Consider the following 18,887-nt stretch of genomic DNA (forward strand, 5'->3'; position numbering starts at 1 on the left):
CCTTGACAGTCTGGAGAGGTGGGCTGACAAAAATTTCATGAAGTTCAACAAGGAGAAGAAGTGCAAAGTGCTGGCCCTGGGGAGAAACAACTCCAGGTGTCAGTATGGGTGTCACCCAGCTGGAAGGCAGTTCTGCAGAAAAGGACTTGGCATTCCTGGTGGACACCAAGCTGAACACGAACCAAAAATATGCCCTTGCTGCTAAGAAGCCTAATGGTATTTTTGGTACATTAGGCAAAGTATTGCCAGCAGGTAGAGAGGGGTAATCCTTCCACTCTACTCAGCACTGATAAGGTCACATTAGAGTGCTGTGTCCCTCTCTAGGTCTCCCAGTATAAGAGAGGCCTGGACATCCTGGAGGGAGTCCAGTATAAGGCCACCAAGATAATGAAGGCACTGGAGCACTTCTCCTGTAAGGAGAGGCTGGGAGAGCTGTGACTGTTCAGCCTGGAGAAGAGGGGACTCAGGAAGGATCTTATCAATGTCTATAAATCCCTGAAGGGGATTTAGGCAAAGAGGATGGAGCCAGCCTCTTTTTGCTGGTACCCAGTGCCAGGACAAGAGGCAATAGGCACAAACTAGCACACAGAAGGTTCCCTCTGAATATCAGGAAGTGCTTCTGTGCTGTGCAGGTGACATTGCTCTGGCACAAGTTGCCCAGAGAGGCTGTGGAGTCTCTCTCTTTGCAGACCTTCAAACACCACCTGGACATGGTCCTGAACAACCTATGTATCCCTACCTGAGCAAGTGGGTTGGACCAGTTGACCTCCAGAGGTCCCTGGATACCTAAACTATTCTGTGATTCCATGATTCTGTGAAAAGCAGCTTGAAAATACAGAATAACTTCCTGTTAGAAGTAAAAATCGGTAGCAAAAAAAGTGTTTTTTAAGTAGTGTTTTTCAATTTGAGATGGTAACAAGTTTCCTTGAACAAATACAGCAAACAAATAAGCAAGCTCCTTTGCAAAAGCCTCTGTGAGGCATCACTTCCCTGACCTTACAGTAGCTGCCTTTCCTTTCAAAAGTAAGATGAAATATTTAAATGTCTTAATGCGTTATGCTTCTGTTTTCTGCCCTACATTCTTGCACTTACAAATCAAAACATCATGACATGCAAAATTTATTGTCAATGGCCTAGATTTTAACTTTTCTCTTTTTTGAGTCTGTTTTTCTGGTAAAGGTTTTTAAGACTACTATAGTTCTTATTAGTCTTCCAGATGCAAAAGCATCATTTACCTAGTCTTTGAAGTTCTATCTCCAATGTCTGCATATAAGTGAATCCCTATATGTCTCTTATTAGCACTGATCGGTACAATATTGTTTAATGCTTGTACAGTATTGATAGGCCATGGCCTCACTTTTACCATAATCACAGTGTGCTGACCACCATACAAACATTTTTTTTTCTTTTACTTGAAGAGATTGCCCTCAGTAGTAGGCATGTGAGTACATGAAATAGCAGGCAAGAAACAGTTTAAATAATACTGAGAGATTCCATAGATAAGAATTTTGTCAACAAACAATAAGGAAGAGAGAAGGTATGTCTATAGTTTTAAATACAGCCAAATAGCCTGGACTAGCCTATGTTAATACAACTTAAGGTTAGCACCTGAGAGCAGACTACATGCATCTGTCCTACAGACCACTCAGTCTAGGTCTTCCCTGGAGCCTGTATAGTTCCCATTTCACTTCATTTAGTTAAGATTTTTTTTTTGAATAATATAAGGGCTACCTTCTAGAATGATGGTATGTTCTATGTGTGCTGGGGTATGGGACGAAAACACCTGCACAACCTTCCTGGAAAGAAGTTGATTTGTTCTTATCTATGCATCCTCAGTGCACAGTACCTTGAACCATGCCCAAAATGAGTTGGGGGAAAGCTAGTACTTTGAATGCTGCAGGCAATCAGGACCCTGTGTGCTCAGGCATACTCATTGGTTCCCTTTTATTTTTCATTTCCTTTACTTTAGAACTGTGGACCCTGAAGATTTGCAGCATTTCCAGTTTACCTGAAATCTGGGTAAATTTGTGGTGTCCAAAAGCTGCGGCAACTCTAAAGTTATTCCCTAAAGGATCAGAGTTCTCAGATTGTGGAGCAGAATGGTCCATTAGAGGGGTTGGAGATAGAACTTGGGTTACCAGCAGTTTCAGCCATCTGATTTGAATCATCTCTGCACGTCTATAAATGTTTTAATTTTTCTGTAAAGCGGACAGATACTAGTGTTGACAGATTTTTGTTTGTACATATCTATTTTTTCCATGAATATTGGCAAGAGATTGGTTTATAACTTGTGGAAATGAACATTCTCTGAAAGTCTATTTGAAGCCCCCAGTAGGTGTTTTAATGTGTAAATGGGCACTCCAAGAGTGTGAACACTTCTTATGATAGATAAAGACGACTAAGATGAAGGTAGTACATATTTATCATTGCCCTTTTGGAGACCAGTTCATGAACAGAAGCATCTTAGATTATTTTTTGAGGCATAAAAGCCATGTCCAGATGTCCCAAATAATAAACCCAGTAGATCTGAGCTAGTGTCTATATTTTCTCACAAAATTCCTGGTAGAAGGGAGAAACCTATTGATGTCACCTGAAGCCACCCTGAAATGGAAATCCTGCCTGGACCAAAACTGACTCAGAGATACTGAATTTGCACAGTGCTTGAATAACTGACTGATTTATTCCTTCAGGAGGGATGTGTAGCTAGTAGACACTTGAAATCTATGTGTTCAGTTTTGAAATGCTAGCTAGCTGATCCCTGGTCATAAGGAAAAGTTCAAGAAGAATTGTGATATAAAATTTGATTGGAGATGGTAAACACTCAGTTCTAGTATTTTCTCATATCCGAGAATCTTGCTAAAGTCATGAATACTCACACCTAATACATTTATCTGAATACTTTATATTAATAAAATACTAAAGCATATCTTTCAATAGGGTAGATTTTAAAATATAGCTAAATTTTGAAGAGGACAATGGAAGCAACTTCAGTCTTTCAGGCTATGCTTTCTCAAAAACTTTTTAATTTGAAGAATAGCAAGAAATATAAAAAAAAAAAAAATAATAAAAGCATGAGCATCTGTTGTGAAATCTTGATCCAAGTTTGTTTGTCCTTATCTCTAAACAGAGGTCCCAATATTCATGTTTTGCCATGCCACATGTCCATATTAAACATTCAAGGAAAGTGATTTTCTTCCTTCACAAATGGCAAATCACAACAAAGGAAGCAAAAATAGAGTTCAAGTCTTCCACCTTAGGGTATAACATGCAGTAATTATGGATTCCATTTCTAATAATTATGACTCTGATTTGTGGTGCTCCCAAGCACCCAAATTTATGGTGGGATTGACTGGTAACTTCATGTTCTTAATATTGGAATATCTGAATTTGAGTGCTTCTGTGATGCTGCAGAAAGGAAAATCCTAGACAACATGCCCATTTGGCACAAAGAGAAACAGTTCTTCCTGATCCTAAACAGACAGTCCTGTCAGATCTTTGCATCCTGAAAGATATTTCCTCCCTGCTCATAAGAAGAACAAAGCAATGTTGAATAGAGTGAGCAATCTTAGGTATGGACAGTAGGGACAAGAAGCCAGTTGGTTCCATTCTTCCTGTCCAGTAAGACATCAACATTATTAATAATGCAGTGTTGTTTATGTTGTAATTTTACTATATGTATAATGGTATGTATCAGTCTCAATTTAATCTTAATCTCTCTTTTTTTTTTCTTTCTTTTTTTTCTTTTTTTTAAGTAAAATTTGCCTACTCCTAATGCTGTAAAAACCTTGGAAACATGACACATTTTTTACTTCATTGTTTTAAAAACACATGGGAGATATTTATATTATTTAGCAATCTTAATAGAATCTTAAATCTCAATGTCATGATTTTTCAAGACTTGGAAAGGGAATATTTATATTAAATAAATATAAATATATATTTATATAAATAAATAAATAATGGTATTTATGGTAATATATAAATAAATCGTAAAGTAAATGGTATAAATGGTAATATATAAATAAATAATGGTATCACTGAGAGTTTAAATAGTTGTCTAGGTTTTTTAAATGATGCTGCAATATTCATATTAAGACTTCTGTTAAAAACATACTAGAAATATACTTCCATATTTTCCCTTCCATAAGAAATAGCAAGCTTTTTCCATGTGACATAATTTCTTTGTGCAAATAACAAAATTTTGGATAAAGGTAATTTTTTCATGTCAACCATTTTAGCAATTACATTGCACTAATTTCATGACTTTTTTCATTTTAAGTATTAAATAACTTATATAAGCACATCAAATGCAAAGGTTGATTTTGATTCTTATTATTTTAGATTATTATGTCATGCAATGAAAGACCATATAGTGCGTGTTGCAAATGAAGCAGAATTTATTTTGAACCGACAAAGAGCTGAAGATGTCCACAAGCATGCTGAGTTTGAGGTAAGCCTAAAAGTTGATGCATTTTTGCTTTTCTGTTTTCACTCAGTTGTCACCTACACTGTAATTCCATGCAATAAAGATTTTCTTCCAAGAAAGAAATTTATATTGAAGACATTTCAAAATTAGTTTTTAAAAGCCTTAGCTTTAAAAGCCTCAAACACAAGGAACTGGTTTAATTTCTCATCTCCTCGCTGAAATTCATGAAAACATTTACAGCTTGAAGAAATCCCTTAATCAGAATGTCTGCTAAACTGGTATGGCAGACCCTTTAGTTTCACAAAGAAGTTTTCTGATTTATTGCAAATAGTAATGCGTCACATTACTAATTATTTCTGTTGGATTTTATCAACAGTAAGTTCAGTGAGAAAGAAAAATAGCTAATATATATAAGGCATTTCAAAAAATTAAGAACAATAAATGTTTTGTTAGAATTTGTATTTTATGACATTTTTGTTAGGATACTTTTGCTTTTTGGATATCCTTAGAGAATTTACTTTCTATAAATTATATATTGAAACATGATAATACATATGTTAGCTACTAGTCATTAACTGATCATTAACTAATTAATCATTAACTACTGACAACATGTTTACATTGCCTGTTCTTTTTAAGTATTGGAAGAAGTAACATAGCAGCTGGATCCCATAAATCTATAATTTTTGCCCCTTAAAAGGAGTCAAATTTTAATTGCTTTTTTCATCAATAAGTGTTGTAATTAAAAGCAAATTACTTGAAAATGATGTAAATGTACAAAAAAGCTATTTCAAAAACATTTTTTCAAGTTCAGTGAAATGTTTTTGATGATTCCTTTGGGATTAATTTTGTTCCTATCCAAAAAAAAAGAAAAAATCATGCAAAAGTGGTCAAATGCAGTTAAAATTCATATTTTTGACATGACTTTACCAAATATAATTTTGCATTTTTAAACTGCCTTTATAAACATTTCAACATCACTTGTTTTTATTATTTCCAAACTTGCCTGTGTTTGCATACATTTGTATATAAATATGTATGTACAAGCACACTTTTCATGTGTTTTAATTCTCGAGTGACCTAAGATTGAGATAGACTGACTTAGTATTAATGATAAGAAATAGCTGTATCAATTTATTCATCTGTCAGAAAATGTCAACAAGCACCTGGTGGATAGAAATCCAGTAATCTTAGCTTTGATGAGGTTTTTATCTCATTGAAACAGCTCTTTTAAATGTACACTTTGATGTACTAGTTCTTGTGCTCCTTGACCTAGCTGAAAAGTGTGAGACAGAGATATCTGTTGTCATTTCGAGTACACATAACCTTTACTTCATTTTGTCAGAGCAGACAGCAGACACTTGTCATATGGGATTGCAACAACTTTATTACCAAGAATATACTGAATATTTCAAACTTAGATAAAATCACATTTACAATTAAGTGTGTGTCAGAGTGAAGTTTCATATTGCCTCAACAATAAATAATATTTGATATTTATCACAGCATCACGCAGTAACCTAAGATGACAATAGAAGATTGAGTTATCTGTTCTTTGAAGAATACATAGAGGTATAAGGTCTGTCAGAACTCTAGACAAAATGAGAATATTCAATTAACTTCCAGCTTCTGTTAGCAAATAGGATTTAGAATATTAACTAAATTCCCTAAGGAATAGCCTTAAGTCAGTCTTATTGTCTGGTGAAGAAACCAACACATTTTTCATATATGAAATTTTTCATTATATTTGTCACATGAAAAACCTCAGCTACATGTTTCAGATGAATAAGATAAAATCTGAAAGTCATAAAAGAAAATTATGATATGTAGTCTGTGTTAAATATGAACCTCAGATGTACTTAAATAAAGTGGCAGTTAAAGTCTGAAAGAAAGTTTTATATATTACCTTTAATAATGGTAGGTATATAACCAAGCATTTTATTATTCATCCTACTTGAAAGTAGTAAGGACAAAGAGATTTCTGGTAGTTTTCTCTTGCATAATTGTAAATCTGTCATTTTGTTTTAATAAGCTGTATTGGTATATATTCCGGGGTTTAGTACATGTTAATCATTGCTCTCAGCAAGGAAAGTGAGTGGCTATTTTATTTTTACCTTTTAAACTTTAATTGCATAATTATGGATGAAATTATTTGGCCCAAGCTGCACTGAGTTTTGCCTGCGTAATGGGGAGGCCTTGGACCAGCATGTAAATTTTATTCTGTGACTACAGCTGCAGTCAGGGCAAGAGAAAATCCTCCTAGAATGGTTGCTTTGCAGTTAACTTCCATTTTGTTAACCTTTGTAATTGTTCAGGAAGAAAAATGAAAATTTAATTTTACTGTCCAATGAGCTGGTGAAATATTAACCTCATTACTAAGGCAGATCATTGTACTAATTGGTGCTTCCCTGTACAAGAAGATAAATTGAAAAATGAATTAACCCTTTATGAATTAGTGTAATGATTGTTCTTTTCCAGATAGATTACTTGAAAAAATGACTATAGCCTAGTGGAAAGACCACTGTTAAAGTCTTACCAAATACTAATGCAATCACTAGCAAAAGGGTAGTGTACAGAAATATGAAGAATAAGTACAATCTACCATGAGGTATGCTAAACTGTAATTGCCTTTTAGAATATTAGAATATAGTGGTCTATTCAACACTAAGTGTTACAACAGTGAGTATTGGTTGAACATTCTAAAATGGTGCACAATAATCTGTGCATGCAAAAATGTAGGTCTTTAAAATAGGTAATTTTCAAATTAGCTCTTTTTTGAGAATAAACCAGCTTTTGTAATTTACGCCTAGAAAATGATGTAATTGACTCCTTTTAATTACCGTAGCTACATTTGCTTTATTTAGACATTTTGAAAGAATCTTTACTGGGAGGAGAAATTGGATTTAATCTTAACATGGTTTTGAGAAAAGAAATGGAAAATTTACATTGTTCTTATTATATGTAAAGAAAGGATTTATCAAAACTAAAACGCACTACTCAGTTTTGACTATTTTAGAAACAAATTTGCATGAATAATTACAGCATTTATTTTAGAATTAATTACCTGTTAAAGGAAACATTATAAAAACTTTAGATCTTAGTTGCAAAGATGGTGACTTTTTTATCCATTCAGTTATTTTAAAAGTTGTATGTATGTTAAGAATTTTTTAATTTTATGATATAAGACCGAAAATATACTTCTTAATTTGATAGTCAGTTTCCCTTAAGCACCCATAATAATAGTTATTTTTTTTATTTCTTTAATTTGAATTGTAGATTTTATTGAAGTTTAAGAATCAAGCCCAGCATACATGTATATATATACATATATTTCTGCAAGACTGGTTTGAAGTAGAATATACTGTATATACATATGTTATACCTGTATTTTATGCTTGAGAATACATGAAAATTTTGCAAAACCAGCTCTTAAGGCATACCCATGGTCACATACACACACATGGAGTATGTATGTTTTTAGTTGTAATTCAGATGTTTTTGCCCTTGATTGCCCTTTAAATTCTAAATGTTCTGACATCTTTCTTGTGAATTAAATATAGTAGTAGAACCATTTAAATTGAATGGTGTGTCCTGTTCCTCTTAAACATATCTTAATGAGCTTGTTGGTTCTTGATATATTTAAAGAGTTTTAGTACATAACCATTTTAAGGTGACTCCTAAATAGCCTATCTTTTGTCAAGTAGATGTACTTTCATTCCTAGTCACAGTGTGCTCAATATGCTGCTGACAGAAGAGAGGAGGAGAAGATGTGTGATCATCTTATCAGTGCTGCTAAGCATCGAGACCACGTTACAGCCAATCAGCTAAAACAGAAGATACTCAACATACTAACAAATAAGCATGGTGCCTGGGGAGCTGTTTCTCACAGGTAAGCTGCAAACATAAAAAGTGTGGTTTAAATTTTAATTTCAAAGTCTAAGAGCAACAGTTACTGTATAACTGAAAAATGAATGTAGCAGGAGTTAGAATTGCCTAAATATATTCTTTCTCTGTTGTTAGTCTTTTCTTCAACTGTTTTTTGAGAAGTCCTCTTTGCTAAAGATTCAAAGATAAAATTCCTTGATAGATTGCAAACATAATATTTTGCCATATTTTAAATAAATTGTAATGGGTATTTGTCAATCATAAAGCAGATATAATACTGATGCTGTTGGTGTATCATTAGCTTTTGAGGCTCCTAACAGTATCATAGCCTCTCTGAGTGAAATGCTCTGAGTGAATGAGATACTAAGAGAAAGAGAGCTTGCCATACAGATGTCAACAAAGGAAGCCTGAACAAAAGATCAGAGAGTCAAAATGACATGTCTAGCATTATAGTCAGTATTAGAACAACCAGCAGAACTGAGTCACACAGGTTGCTGTCTAATACTTTCTTCTGTTTATAGCTTTTTTGTGCAACTGATGAAGCAGGAAGGTCCAGTGGTAAAACTGCCCTACTATAAAACAGTAGTCAATACCAGCCATGCAAAAAGTCTATACACTTAAAGCAAAACCCATATGTCTGCTTGAATTTATCATCTAAAGCTGAATGCAACCAAAGTGCACTCAATTTTGCAGGTGCTCCTGTAAAACCAAACAAATAAAACAAAACAAACAAACACTACATGATCCAAAATATAAAATTCTTATGATATGTAAATGATAAAATATTTGAGATTTTAATCAGATCTGTGTTGAATACTGTTTTTAAAAATTTATTCTATTCGACATAGAGATTAAATGAAAGTTTGTCATACTAAAAAAACACAAAGCCTTGCTCTTCTGAATCACAAAAATAGCCAGTGGCTAAGGTGCTGACCTTCATGTGGAAGAACTGAGCTCAAATTGCTCTTTTCCTTCATGCAGAGCAAGGTCTTGAACCTGGGTCTGTCATGTGAGTGCCCTGTCTGCAAACCTAGAGACTGGCAAGTCTCTTTCTTGTTTGTGCATTCTAGCCAGTTAATAAATCGATTATTTATTCAAACTGGAACAGCTCAAACAGTAGAGATTCAGGAAGTTTTACTCCCAAATATAATTTTTTATAGTTTAATTTCCTTCTTAAATCCTGTTTGTCTGCTCTAAGTTAGGCAGAGCAGAACAAAAAGTTCCATTTAAGCTGAGAAGCCTTTTCAGTAAAAATCTAGTTAAGACTGATATGCTGATTTAAATAAATAAATAAATAAATAAATAAATAACATCCATACATAAATATTTTTCTTTCAGGAAAAACTATCTGAATGTAGATTCAGCTTATTAGAAAAGATGTTGAATAATAGACTTGACACATCAGTAATAACATTTTATAAATACCATGTGTACTGTTCATTCTTTTTGTCATGCTGTTTAGTTGGATCTTGAAGTTTACAGTGTAAATTAAAATGTAGTTTTTCATATTCATCATCCTCATATCTTCCAACGAAAACACAATTTCCTGGATGACCAAGGAGATGTATTTTATTTTTATTTTTTTAAGGCGGAATTCAGCCTTGAAATTCTATAGTCTAACATCACAGACAATTAATTAATTAATATTTAAATACGTTAAAAAATAATTTAAACAATGACATTAAGATTCAACAACCATGTTATCTCTAGTTGAAACTTAAAGCAGTGTATCTGTAGATTTGAACCTGATGAAAATAAGTGCAATTTTCAGTCCTTTTAATGTCTTTGAATTTTTTAAAAAGTTGTGCTTCAAGTTTGGTTGCAGACACTTTGCAGGCTTTGGTCAGTTCCTCTCCATGCCACTGGTCACTAACTCTTACAGGAAACTATCTCCTCTGGGTCAGACAACTTTCCTTTTTTGCATTGTTGAAGGCATACTAAGCGTCAACAGACCACTGCTGCAGCTTATTTTCGCTTTTTAGTCCATGATAGTTTTTGATAGTCAATGAAGCAGCTAGACACCTTTGACAAACCTATCATATTTCTTATATCAAGAAAAATAAACTCCTGTTTTATTCCTATCATGCCACTTCCCCTGTGTGCTTGCTTCTCATTTTCTTGCACTGCTGCTTTCACATTTTGGCCACATATAATGCAGCTGTTGGCCTAGTTGGTTTTTAGATACAGGCTACTTGTGGCTAATTTTTAACCTATAGAAGTGAGCAAGTTGACAGTACAAGGTCTCCAGGTGGGGTTCACCATTCACAAGAGCTGAACAGAACACGTTCTTGCACTTTAGGTCCTACCACACATGTCATGGCAACTGGGTGATCCATCACACAAGCACACTTTCTGTTATGAGACCTAATGGACTGTAAAGGGAGAGGCCTATGACACCAGCAGTTATGGGAAGATGACCAGTTGGAAAGCATCTACACCTTGTTAAGAACCAAGGTCACTGGTTCTCGGTGAGCAGATTTAAAAGGCTTCAAGTGTAGAAAAGAGAAGGCTAGGGAAGCTATTTAGGCACAGAAATCAAAACCTGTTGTTAATTAAGTGGTTTCTCCAGTACTTTTTATATAATGGAAATTAAGATGTAATCTAAAATTTTACATTCCTGTTGTCTTGGCTGTCAACATGCTGACAAAACATATTTAAAGTAATGATTTTTATTCTTGATGGAAAATTACAGTGTTGGCAGTCTCTTCATGCTTTCCTATGCCCCAGAAGATACAGTCTAACTGGAAGAGAGCTAATAAAAAAAAAAATAGTTTGGCATTCCAGACATCTAGACCTCTGTAGTGACCACATCACTTCTGTCAGGAAGAATTTGTAGAGTTTTGAAAGCGCATCACCAATTCCCTGTTCAGCTCTTGAATATGAGAACATTATTGGAAACTGCAAACTAAAAAAAAATGACACACTGGAGTAAGGGATGGCATCCAAGCCTTGACAGGTTTGAGAGGTGGGGATGCACAAACCTCATGAAGTTCAACAAGGTCAGGTGTAAGGTCCTGCAGATGGGTCAAGGCAATCCCAAACACAAATACAGTCTGAGCGATGAGTGGATTAAGAGCAGCTCTGAAGAGAAGGACCTGGGGTTGTTGCTTGATGAGAAGCTTGACGTGAGTTGGAAATGTGTGCTTGCAGCCCAGAAAGCCAACCATATCCTGGGCTACATCAAAAGCAGCATGGACAGCAGGCCAAAGGCCCATCTACGCTGCTCTCGTGAGACCCCACCTGGAGTACTGCATTCTACAGCCCTCAGCTATATGGCCACCAGCTCAAGAAGTACATGAATGTACTAGAACAAGTCCAGAGGAGGGCCACAGAAATGATCAGAGGGCTGGGGCACCCCTCTTAGGAAGACAGGCTGAGGGAGTTGAGGTTGTTCTGTCTTGAGAAGGCTCTGGGGAGACGTTATAGCAGCCTTCTGGTAACTAAAGGCAGCCTGGGGAGGGATTCTTTATCAGGTAATGTCGTTATCGGACAAGGTGTAATAGCTTTTAAGTAAAAGAGGGTAGATTTAGGTTAGATATTTGGAAGAAATTCTTTCTTCTAAGGGTGATGAGGTACTGGAACAGGTTGCCCTGAGATGTTGTGGATACCTCATCTCTGGAAGCATTCAAGGTCAGGTTGGATGGGGCTTTGAGCAACCTGGTCTAGTGGGAGTTGTCCCTACCCATGGCAGGAGGTTGGAACTACGTGGTCTTTAAGGTCCCTTCCAACCCAAACACTCCTTGATTCTAAGAAATCCTTATAAGGATTTCTTAGAGGGGAAGGTGAAGAAATAGGTACCCAGTTCTGCATGATAAATGTTTAGGAATAACAATGCCTTTTGATATCCAAAATGGGTAAGATAGGTTAGAATCTACTTTTGGAGGATGAGTGTGATTTTTAAGAGCTTCAGTTCTCTATGATGTACACCATCTGCTGCCACTGATATCCTGATAATTGCACCACATAGTGTATATATATATATATGTATACACATATATACACATGTGTTTTTTTTTTCTTTGTGTGTGTGTTTCAAGGTAAGGAAGAGTTGTGTTTTAAGGTAAGGAAGAGTTTTAAGTCCTTTAGCAAAGACTCTTATGATATAAAATATTACACTGTTTCAAATATAACAAAATATAACACTGTTTTCAGAAAATCTTTTTTCCAAATTTGTTATCTTTTTAACAAATATTTTCTCTTCATTTCTTAAAGAAGAAAAAAAAATATTTTGCTCCATTTTTTGCAGGTGTTAGCATCAACTCCCCTAATTTTCCTAAATGAAATTATTGAATCATCTTATTTTCTCCTACATATCTCAGATAAAGAGTAATGGTTTTTATAATATGTCCATTTATTTTGTTATAAATCCTGTTTGTGCCCTTAAACCAAACTAATTCTGTTTTTCTCATTTGGGCAACCATTTTAGATATCTTCAGTTTAGATATCATCAGATTAGATAACTTACACTAAACATAGAGTTTCTTTTATTCTTTCTTATATTTAACGTTATACCAAATTTGTATATCTGCATGTTTTTTCCATTCAGATGAGAAATTGATGAGTTGGCTATTTCTTTGATGCATTGCCACTTACACACAGTGAATATGCACCATCCTATTTCCTTCATCTTGGGAAGAATCAAACAGGGTGTTTCATAGCTTATCGTTCAAAGCAACTTTCAGCCAGCATTTACCCTTAGATTTTTTCAGGGTTATAGCCTTCATGTCACAACATATGCTTCCTTCTGTCTTCTCTATCAGTTTCATATGGTGCTTCTCTTCCTTCCCATCTGCTTCACTCCCCATACACATCTTTCTTTTAATATATATGTATATGATATTTAAAAAAAAAAAGTTTACTGAAACCTGTCTGGGAACATGAATCAAATTGCTTCTCAGCCACATGTATGCCTATTTTTTGGGCTGTAATCTGTCACTGTGCTTGTTTGGAGGGTTCTGTTATTTAAGCTGCTTGGTTTAATCAGATACCACAACTTTGTAAAAATTTTTATTCAAGAATACTTCACATATAGTTATACTTACAGTTTCTATAAGTCTAAGGCAACCAAGGGCAATACAGGAAAGGTCTGAGCTCCAGGTTCTGTTCTAAATCAAATACAAAATATTTGTCATTGATATTTTCACATTATCAGTTTTGATATACATGGGAGGATTACTATAATGAGAAAAAATGACATTTAAAAGTGAGACTTGGTTCTCTTGCTTTCAGTGATTTGATGAAGGAGGTTCCTACATTAAAGCAGCATTACCAAATAGCAAGTATACAAGGGCTTTTTCTGTTCAAATCCATCTTTGGTTAAACTAGACACCCATAACAAATTAATCATTCATGGTGGAGGGCAGAGCTGTCAAATTCATTCTGTGGTGAAGACCAAATTTGTCTGGGGAGACAGGCTGGAAATAAAGTTTCTTGCCAGACAGCTAGTTTTGCCTCTCACTACAGCATGTGCTTCTACAGAGATTGGGTTCTGCGGGGGGTGGGGGGTGGGGGGGAGGGGTGGGGCAGGGAGATTACTGAAAGAGGAGAACTCCCCTTTTCTGAGCCTATAGGGCTTGGCAGTTAAACATGTTGATTCTGGAAAGACACTGGTTCTAAACCAAATGTTTCCATTTTACAGCAAGAAGGATGAGAACACATGAACTGAGTAAGCAGGAGTTTCCCTTACAGCCAACCTTGGCATGCTCTGTCTCTGTCATCATACTAGCTGCTGCCTTAGGAAGTTGAGAGAGACACAGAACCCATCCTGTCCCCCACTGCAAATCATCTTCATCTGGTTTAGCTATTCATTCATTGCTAGCTCATTTTAACTGCTAGACATAAATTACAAAGGAAGCCTTAGAGTAGTGGCAAAGATGTAGGACCAGATCCAGTCTACTGAGTCTAGCAGAGTGTTTAATATACCTGTTGTTTGAGGGTCTGTTAAAGTGATGCATTTTTCCACATAGCCTGTAAGAATTAAGAATTTGTTTTTGGAATTGGTGGAACATGGTTTTGTTTACAAAACGTTGCTTCCAGATTGATTTCATGGAATCTGCATACTTTTCAGCTGATTCATTAGATATTTTGGTTGCAAGTTCCAAATATTCAGTTCTAAAACAGTTTCATCATGATAAAACATTAAGAAAATGCTTTTCTGTCTTCTGTTGTTTTTACTTAGCTGCACTACTTTTGAGGTACGTTGAGATCACCAGATGTGTCTTCATTATTTACATCCTTGGTCCAGTATTAATCACCCTTCTGTAGCAGGATTTGGACATAAAAGTGATTGAGATTATTTTTCTAATCGGAACACTTTTTTGTAGTATTTTACTACTTTGATGTTCTTCTTATCTTTCTGCTGTTCCTGCTGCTCTGCACCCATTATATTGCATCCACTACCCTTTGTGTACCCTGCTAGTTTCTCCCTCCCTGATTGCTTACCACTGTGGTGGAAGGCAGAGACTGTCCAAAGGAATTCTTGCTAATAATCTGTACCCTTTGAAGAGCACAATAGGGACAGAAAAATTCTGTATCACTTCCTAAGAATAAGTTAGATGTAGGATGCTATTTGCAACTTGCCAAGAAACAAGCATTGCATAGCCAGAGATGGGTCACACAAGTGAGTTCAGTTTGCTTAAGTGACATTTATTCAGTTCTGAATTTGTGCAAGGATACTAAGTTGTTTTGAACTGTGGTGCTTTTTGCTGTAGATTTTCTCCCACAGGTGGGAGCAACCTCTGAAGAAAATAATTTTTTCCAATGTGAATTTATTTATGAAGCAGTATAAAATTATTTATCTCTAGTAAGTACAATACATTGTACTTAATATTAAAGTACAAAGATATTCGTTTAACTTTATTACTTTTGCAAGAAGAGATTTATTTTTTCCTTATTTACTCTGTGTTTTTCCAATTTTAGGAGAAGTTTTTGTTTGTTTGGTTGGTTGGTTTCTGCCTACATTTTTTCCCCCCTTTAGCTTCACAGCAAACACAAAGAGGGAAGTTTTGTCCATGTTATTTTTCTGCAAGCTTTACACACAACAGATCTTTAGATTTCAGTATAGTCTTTAACTGGAACAACAATCAGAATACAAATTCACATGACGTAGTGTCAATTTACTATGTATGTTTTTATTATAGCAGTAACAAGAGGATTTAAAATTGTATGTATGTTAAGAGAGACCAACCTTAAGAGTCTGAGAGGGCCTTGTGCTTCTTCTTAGGTCTAGCCATAGAGATAGAATATGCACATACAGCAGTTCAGCTTCCAGTATACCGGTCACAAGAATGGGTTCAGACCAGTGGTCCATCTAGCTCAGTAACCTATCTTCATCTATAAGTGAATGCTTAAGAAAGAGCAAGAATAGGTGAAGTAGACACGATCATAGAATCATTCAGGTTGGAAAAGACATCTAAGATCATCTAGTCCAACCTTTAACCTAGTACTGACAAGTTCACCATTAAACCATGCTACTAAGTTCTAAATCTACATGCTCCTTGAAGACTTTCAGGGATAGTGATTCAACCACTTCCCTGGACAGCCTATTCCAATGCAATTCCAGTCAAGAAATTTCTCCTAATATCGAACCTAAACCTCCTCTGGAGCAAATTGAGGCCATTTCCCCTCACATCATCACTTGGTACTTGGGAGAAGAGCCCAATCCCCACCACACAACAACCTCATTTGAGGTAATTGTAAAGTAAAATAAGGTTTCCCCTGAGTCTTCTTGTCTCTAGACTAAACAGCCCCAGTTCCCTCAGCCTCTCCTCTGGACTTATTCTCTAGATCCTTCAACAGCTTCATTGCCCTTCTCTGGACACACTCCAGCACCTCCATGTCCTTCTTGTAGTGAGGGGCCCAAAACTGAACACAATACTTGAGGTGAGACCTCACCAGAGCCAAGTAAAGGGAGACAATCACTTCCGTAGTCCTGCTGGACGCCCTGTTTCTCTTACAAGCCAGGGTAGTGTTGGCCCTCCTGGCCACCTGAGCAGACTGCTGGTTCATGTTCAGCCAGCTATCAACCAATACCTCCTGCATCCCTAGCTGCCAGGCAGCTTTCCATACACTCTTCCCCCAGCCTGTAGCATTGCATAGAGTTGTTGTGCCCCAAGCGCGGGACCCAGCACTTGGCCTTGTTGAACTTCATAAAGCTGGCCTCAGCCCATGAGTCCGGCCTATCCAGATCACTCTTCAGAGCCCTCTTACCCCTGAGCAGATCAACACTCATGCCTAATTTGCTGTCATCTGCAAACTTACTAACAGTACACTTGATCTCCACATCCACATAAAGATAAAAAGATAAAGATATTGATAAAGATGTTGAAGTGAACTGGCCCCAGTACTGGAGCCCTGGAGAACACCACTGGTAACCGTCATTCATCCGGATTTAACTCCATTCACAAAGATTCTTTGGGCCTGGCCACCCAGTCAGTTTTCAGTCAATGATATGTCCATCTAATGATGGACATATATGCCTGTCTAATACTCCCTCAGACTCTTTCAACTCGGGATTTCCTGAGGAATCTCAATTTCAGTCAGTCTCAATTTTGAAATTTCCTTTTCTCAGTAGGACTTCAAAGTCCAACTGCCTTTCTTCAATTTTTCCTCCCAGTTCCTTCAGGGAAAGCAACCTCTGCAGTGAGTATCAGAAGACTGAACTAACAGTTGCTGGTTTTGGACAGCATTTCTAGCATCTGTGCTCCTTCTTTTCCCACCTCCAATTTAGACAGAGATTGAAACTCAATAGAAACCATGAGGGAAGAATTTCTCATTAGGCAGATAACATTTCCCTCACATGATTCTCACTTTTTCTCCAATGCCAATCAGATCAACATAGCAGAGAATCTCCCATCCATTTCATTTGAAAATTGAAACCAAAGAATAAAAAAGAACAAAGGCCATGGATTAGAAGATTCTGAAAAAATAAGTTTTACATTTCTAAGAAGGCTTTTTTTTCAGAAATGAAAATTCTTTGACTGGTTCTTTATTTTATGATGTAAAATGGGTGAGAAACATTCTATTTTTAAGTTGTGGTAAGCTGCTGTAGTACCATTACATGTGAGGATTCTTTCCCATGTGGTGCTTCAAGTACATTACAGAAGGTAAATGCTGAACTGATTTTTGTTGTTGTTTTTTGTTTGTTTGTTTTTGTTTTGTTTTTCTAAGAGAAGCATTTACAGTGTTTTGACGGACTGTTGGAATCTTTGGAAAATTTCCAGTTTTTGTTGGAATCATCAGAAATGCTAAGTTTGACCAAAAGAAAGCCTAGTTGAGCTATTTTGGTTGCTCTCCTCTCAAAATCTTACTGTCTTGTACTTTTATATATATATATATATATATTTGAAATGTATTTACGTCCAACCATATGCTTGTAAAATAATTTGAGACATTCAGGTTAGTCACTGTAGAGGAACTCAAGATTAAATCAGTTTGAAGCTCTGAGGCAGGCATAATTTAGAACATCCCTATCACATGTTTTGTATCCCCTATTTTTTGGGGGGTGGGGGGAAGAAAGTGGAATTCAGCAGGAACCTTAGGAAATGTGGTTCTTTCTAGCCTTACAGTTGAACTTGCATGTGTATTATAGGATACATTTTTTTACTGCAAATTAGATTCATTATTATTTAAAAAAAAAATGGTAGTCAGGATCAAACTTAGAATACCTTACTTAATTTATCTACTTCCCATTCTAGCATAAAAATATTTTTATATTTTTTTTTATAAGACCTGTCATTTTAATAAATGAGTCCTCTGACAACAAGTTTAATGTCTTTTTTCAGTTGATTAAGAAAATTAGAATCAAATATCTCTCATCTCTACCCTCTTTCAGAGATGGTGGTAAAGATTTTTCCTTTATATTCTCTCTCTCAGCATTCAGTACTATTTTTTTTTCTTTTTAACACTATTCAGACTTTCAAAGAGTTTGTTTCATGCCTGTTTCTAAACTTCAGAAGAAGTAAATTATTACGTGCTAAACAAAAAGTACTTTTCTTGTTTTTCCTTGGAAACGAACCCTGATTTGTTTTGACAAGTTTCTGTAATGCCAGCCTAACTTTTGTGTTGTGGACAAGAAGACACTTCTTCATTCCTGTAATTCCCATTTTCATCATTGCAAGCTATAATCAGCTAAGACACATAATCCATTTCTCTTGTCTCCTCAGTTATCCTGTAGCAGCCCCTCATCCTCCAGAAAAAGAAATAAATAAATAAAATAAAAACAGACTTTGAGGTGTTTGTGGTTTTGTTTGTTGGTTGGGTGGTTTTATTTTTTGTGTTGGTTGGTTGGTTGGTTTGGTTTAGTAACTTTTTTTGCTTCTTTGTGGTACAAAATTATTCTCCTTCAAACTAGTTTGTAATTTCCCTAACCTGGTGTGTCAATATCATACAGGCTATCTGATGATAAAGAAAACATGTTTTGTCTCTGCCTAGCAGGTTTTGTTTTGAATCATAGTCCTGTGTTTGAGGAATCGAAGATCTCCTCAGCAGTGTCTGTTCTGTCTTCATCATCTGCAACTTTCTTCTGTCCTGTAAGATTAATGACTTGTGCCTATGTCACTGTATCTCTTCTTTCTCT

General features: G+C 35.8%; 1 protein-coding gene across 10 annotated transcripts in view; it reads left to right on the forward strand.

The window, feature by feature from the left end:
• Positions 1-18,887, forward strand: part of NBEA (neurobeachin) — a 522,340-nt gene that overhangs the window by 279,993 nt on the left and 223,460 nt on the right. For all 10 annotated transcript variants that reach the window (XM_084537470.1, XM_084537471.1, XM_084537462.1 and 7 more), the window contains 2 exons: positions 4,342-4,450; positions 8,149-8,315. In XM_084537470.1, the coding sequence (XP_084393596.1) occupies positions 4,342-4,450; positions 8,149-8,315 (276 nt within the window). The remainder of the gene's footprint in view (positions 1-4,341; positions 4,451-8,148; positions 8,316-18,887) is intronic.

This window comes from Aythya ferina (genome assembly GCF_964211825.1).
Source record: "Aythya ferina genome assembly, chromosome: 1".
Taxonomy (NCBI): domain Eukaryota; kingdom Metazoa; phylum Chordata; class Aves; order Anseriformes; family Anatidae; genus Aythya; species Aythya ferina.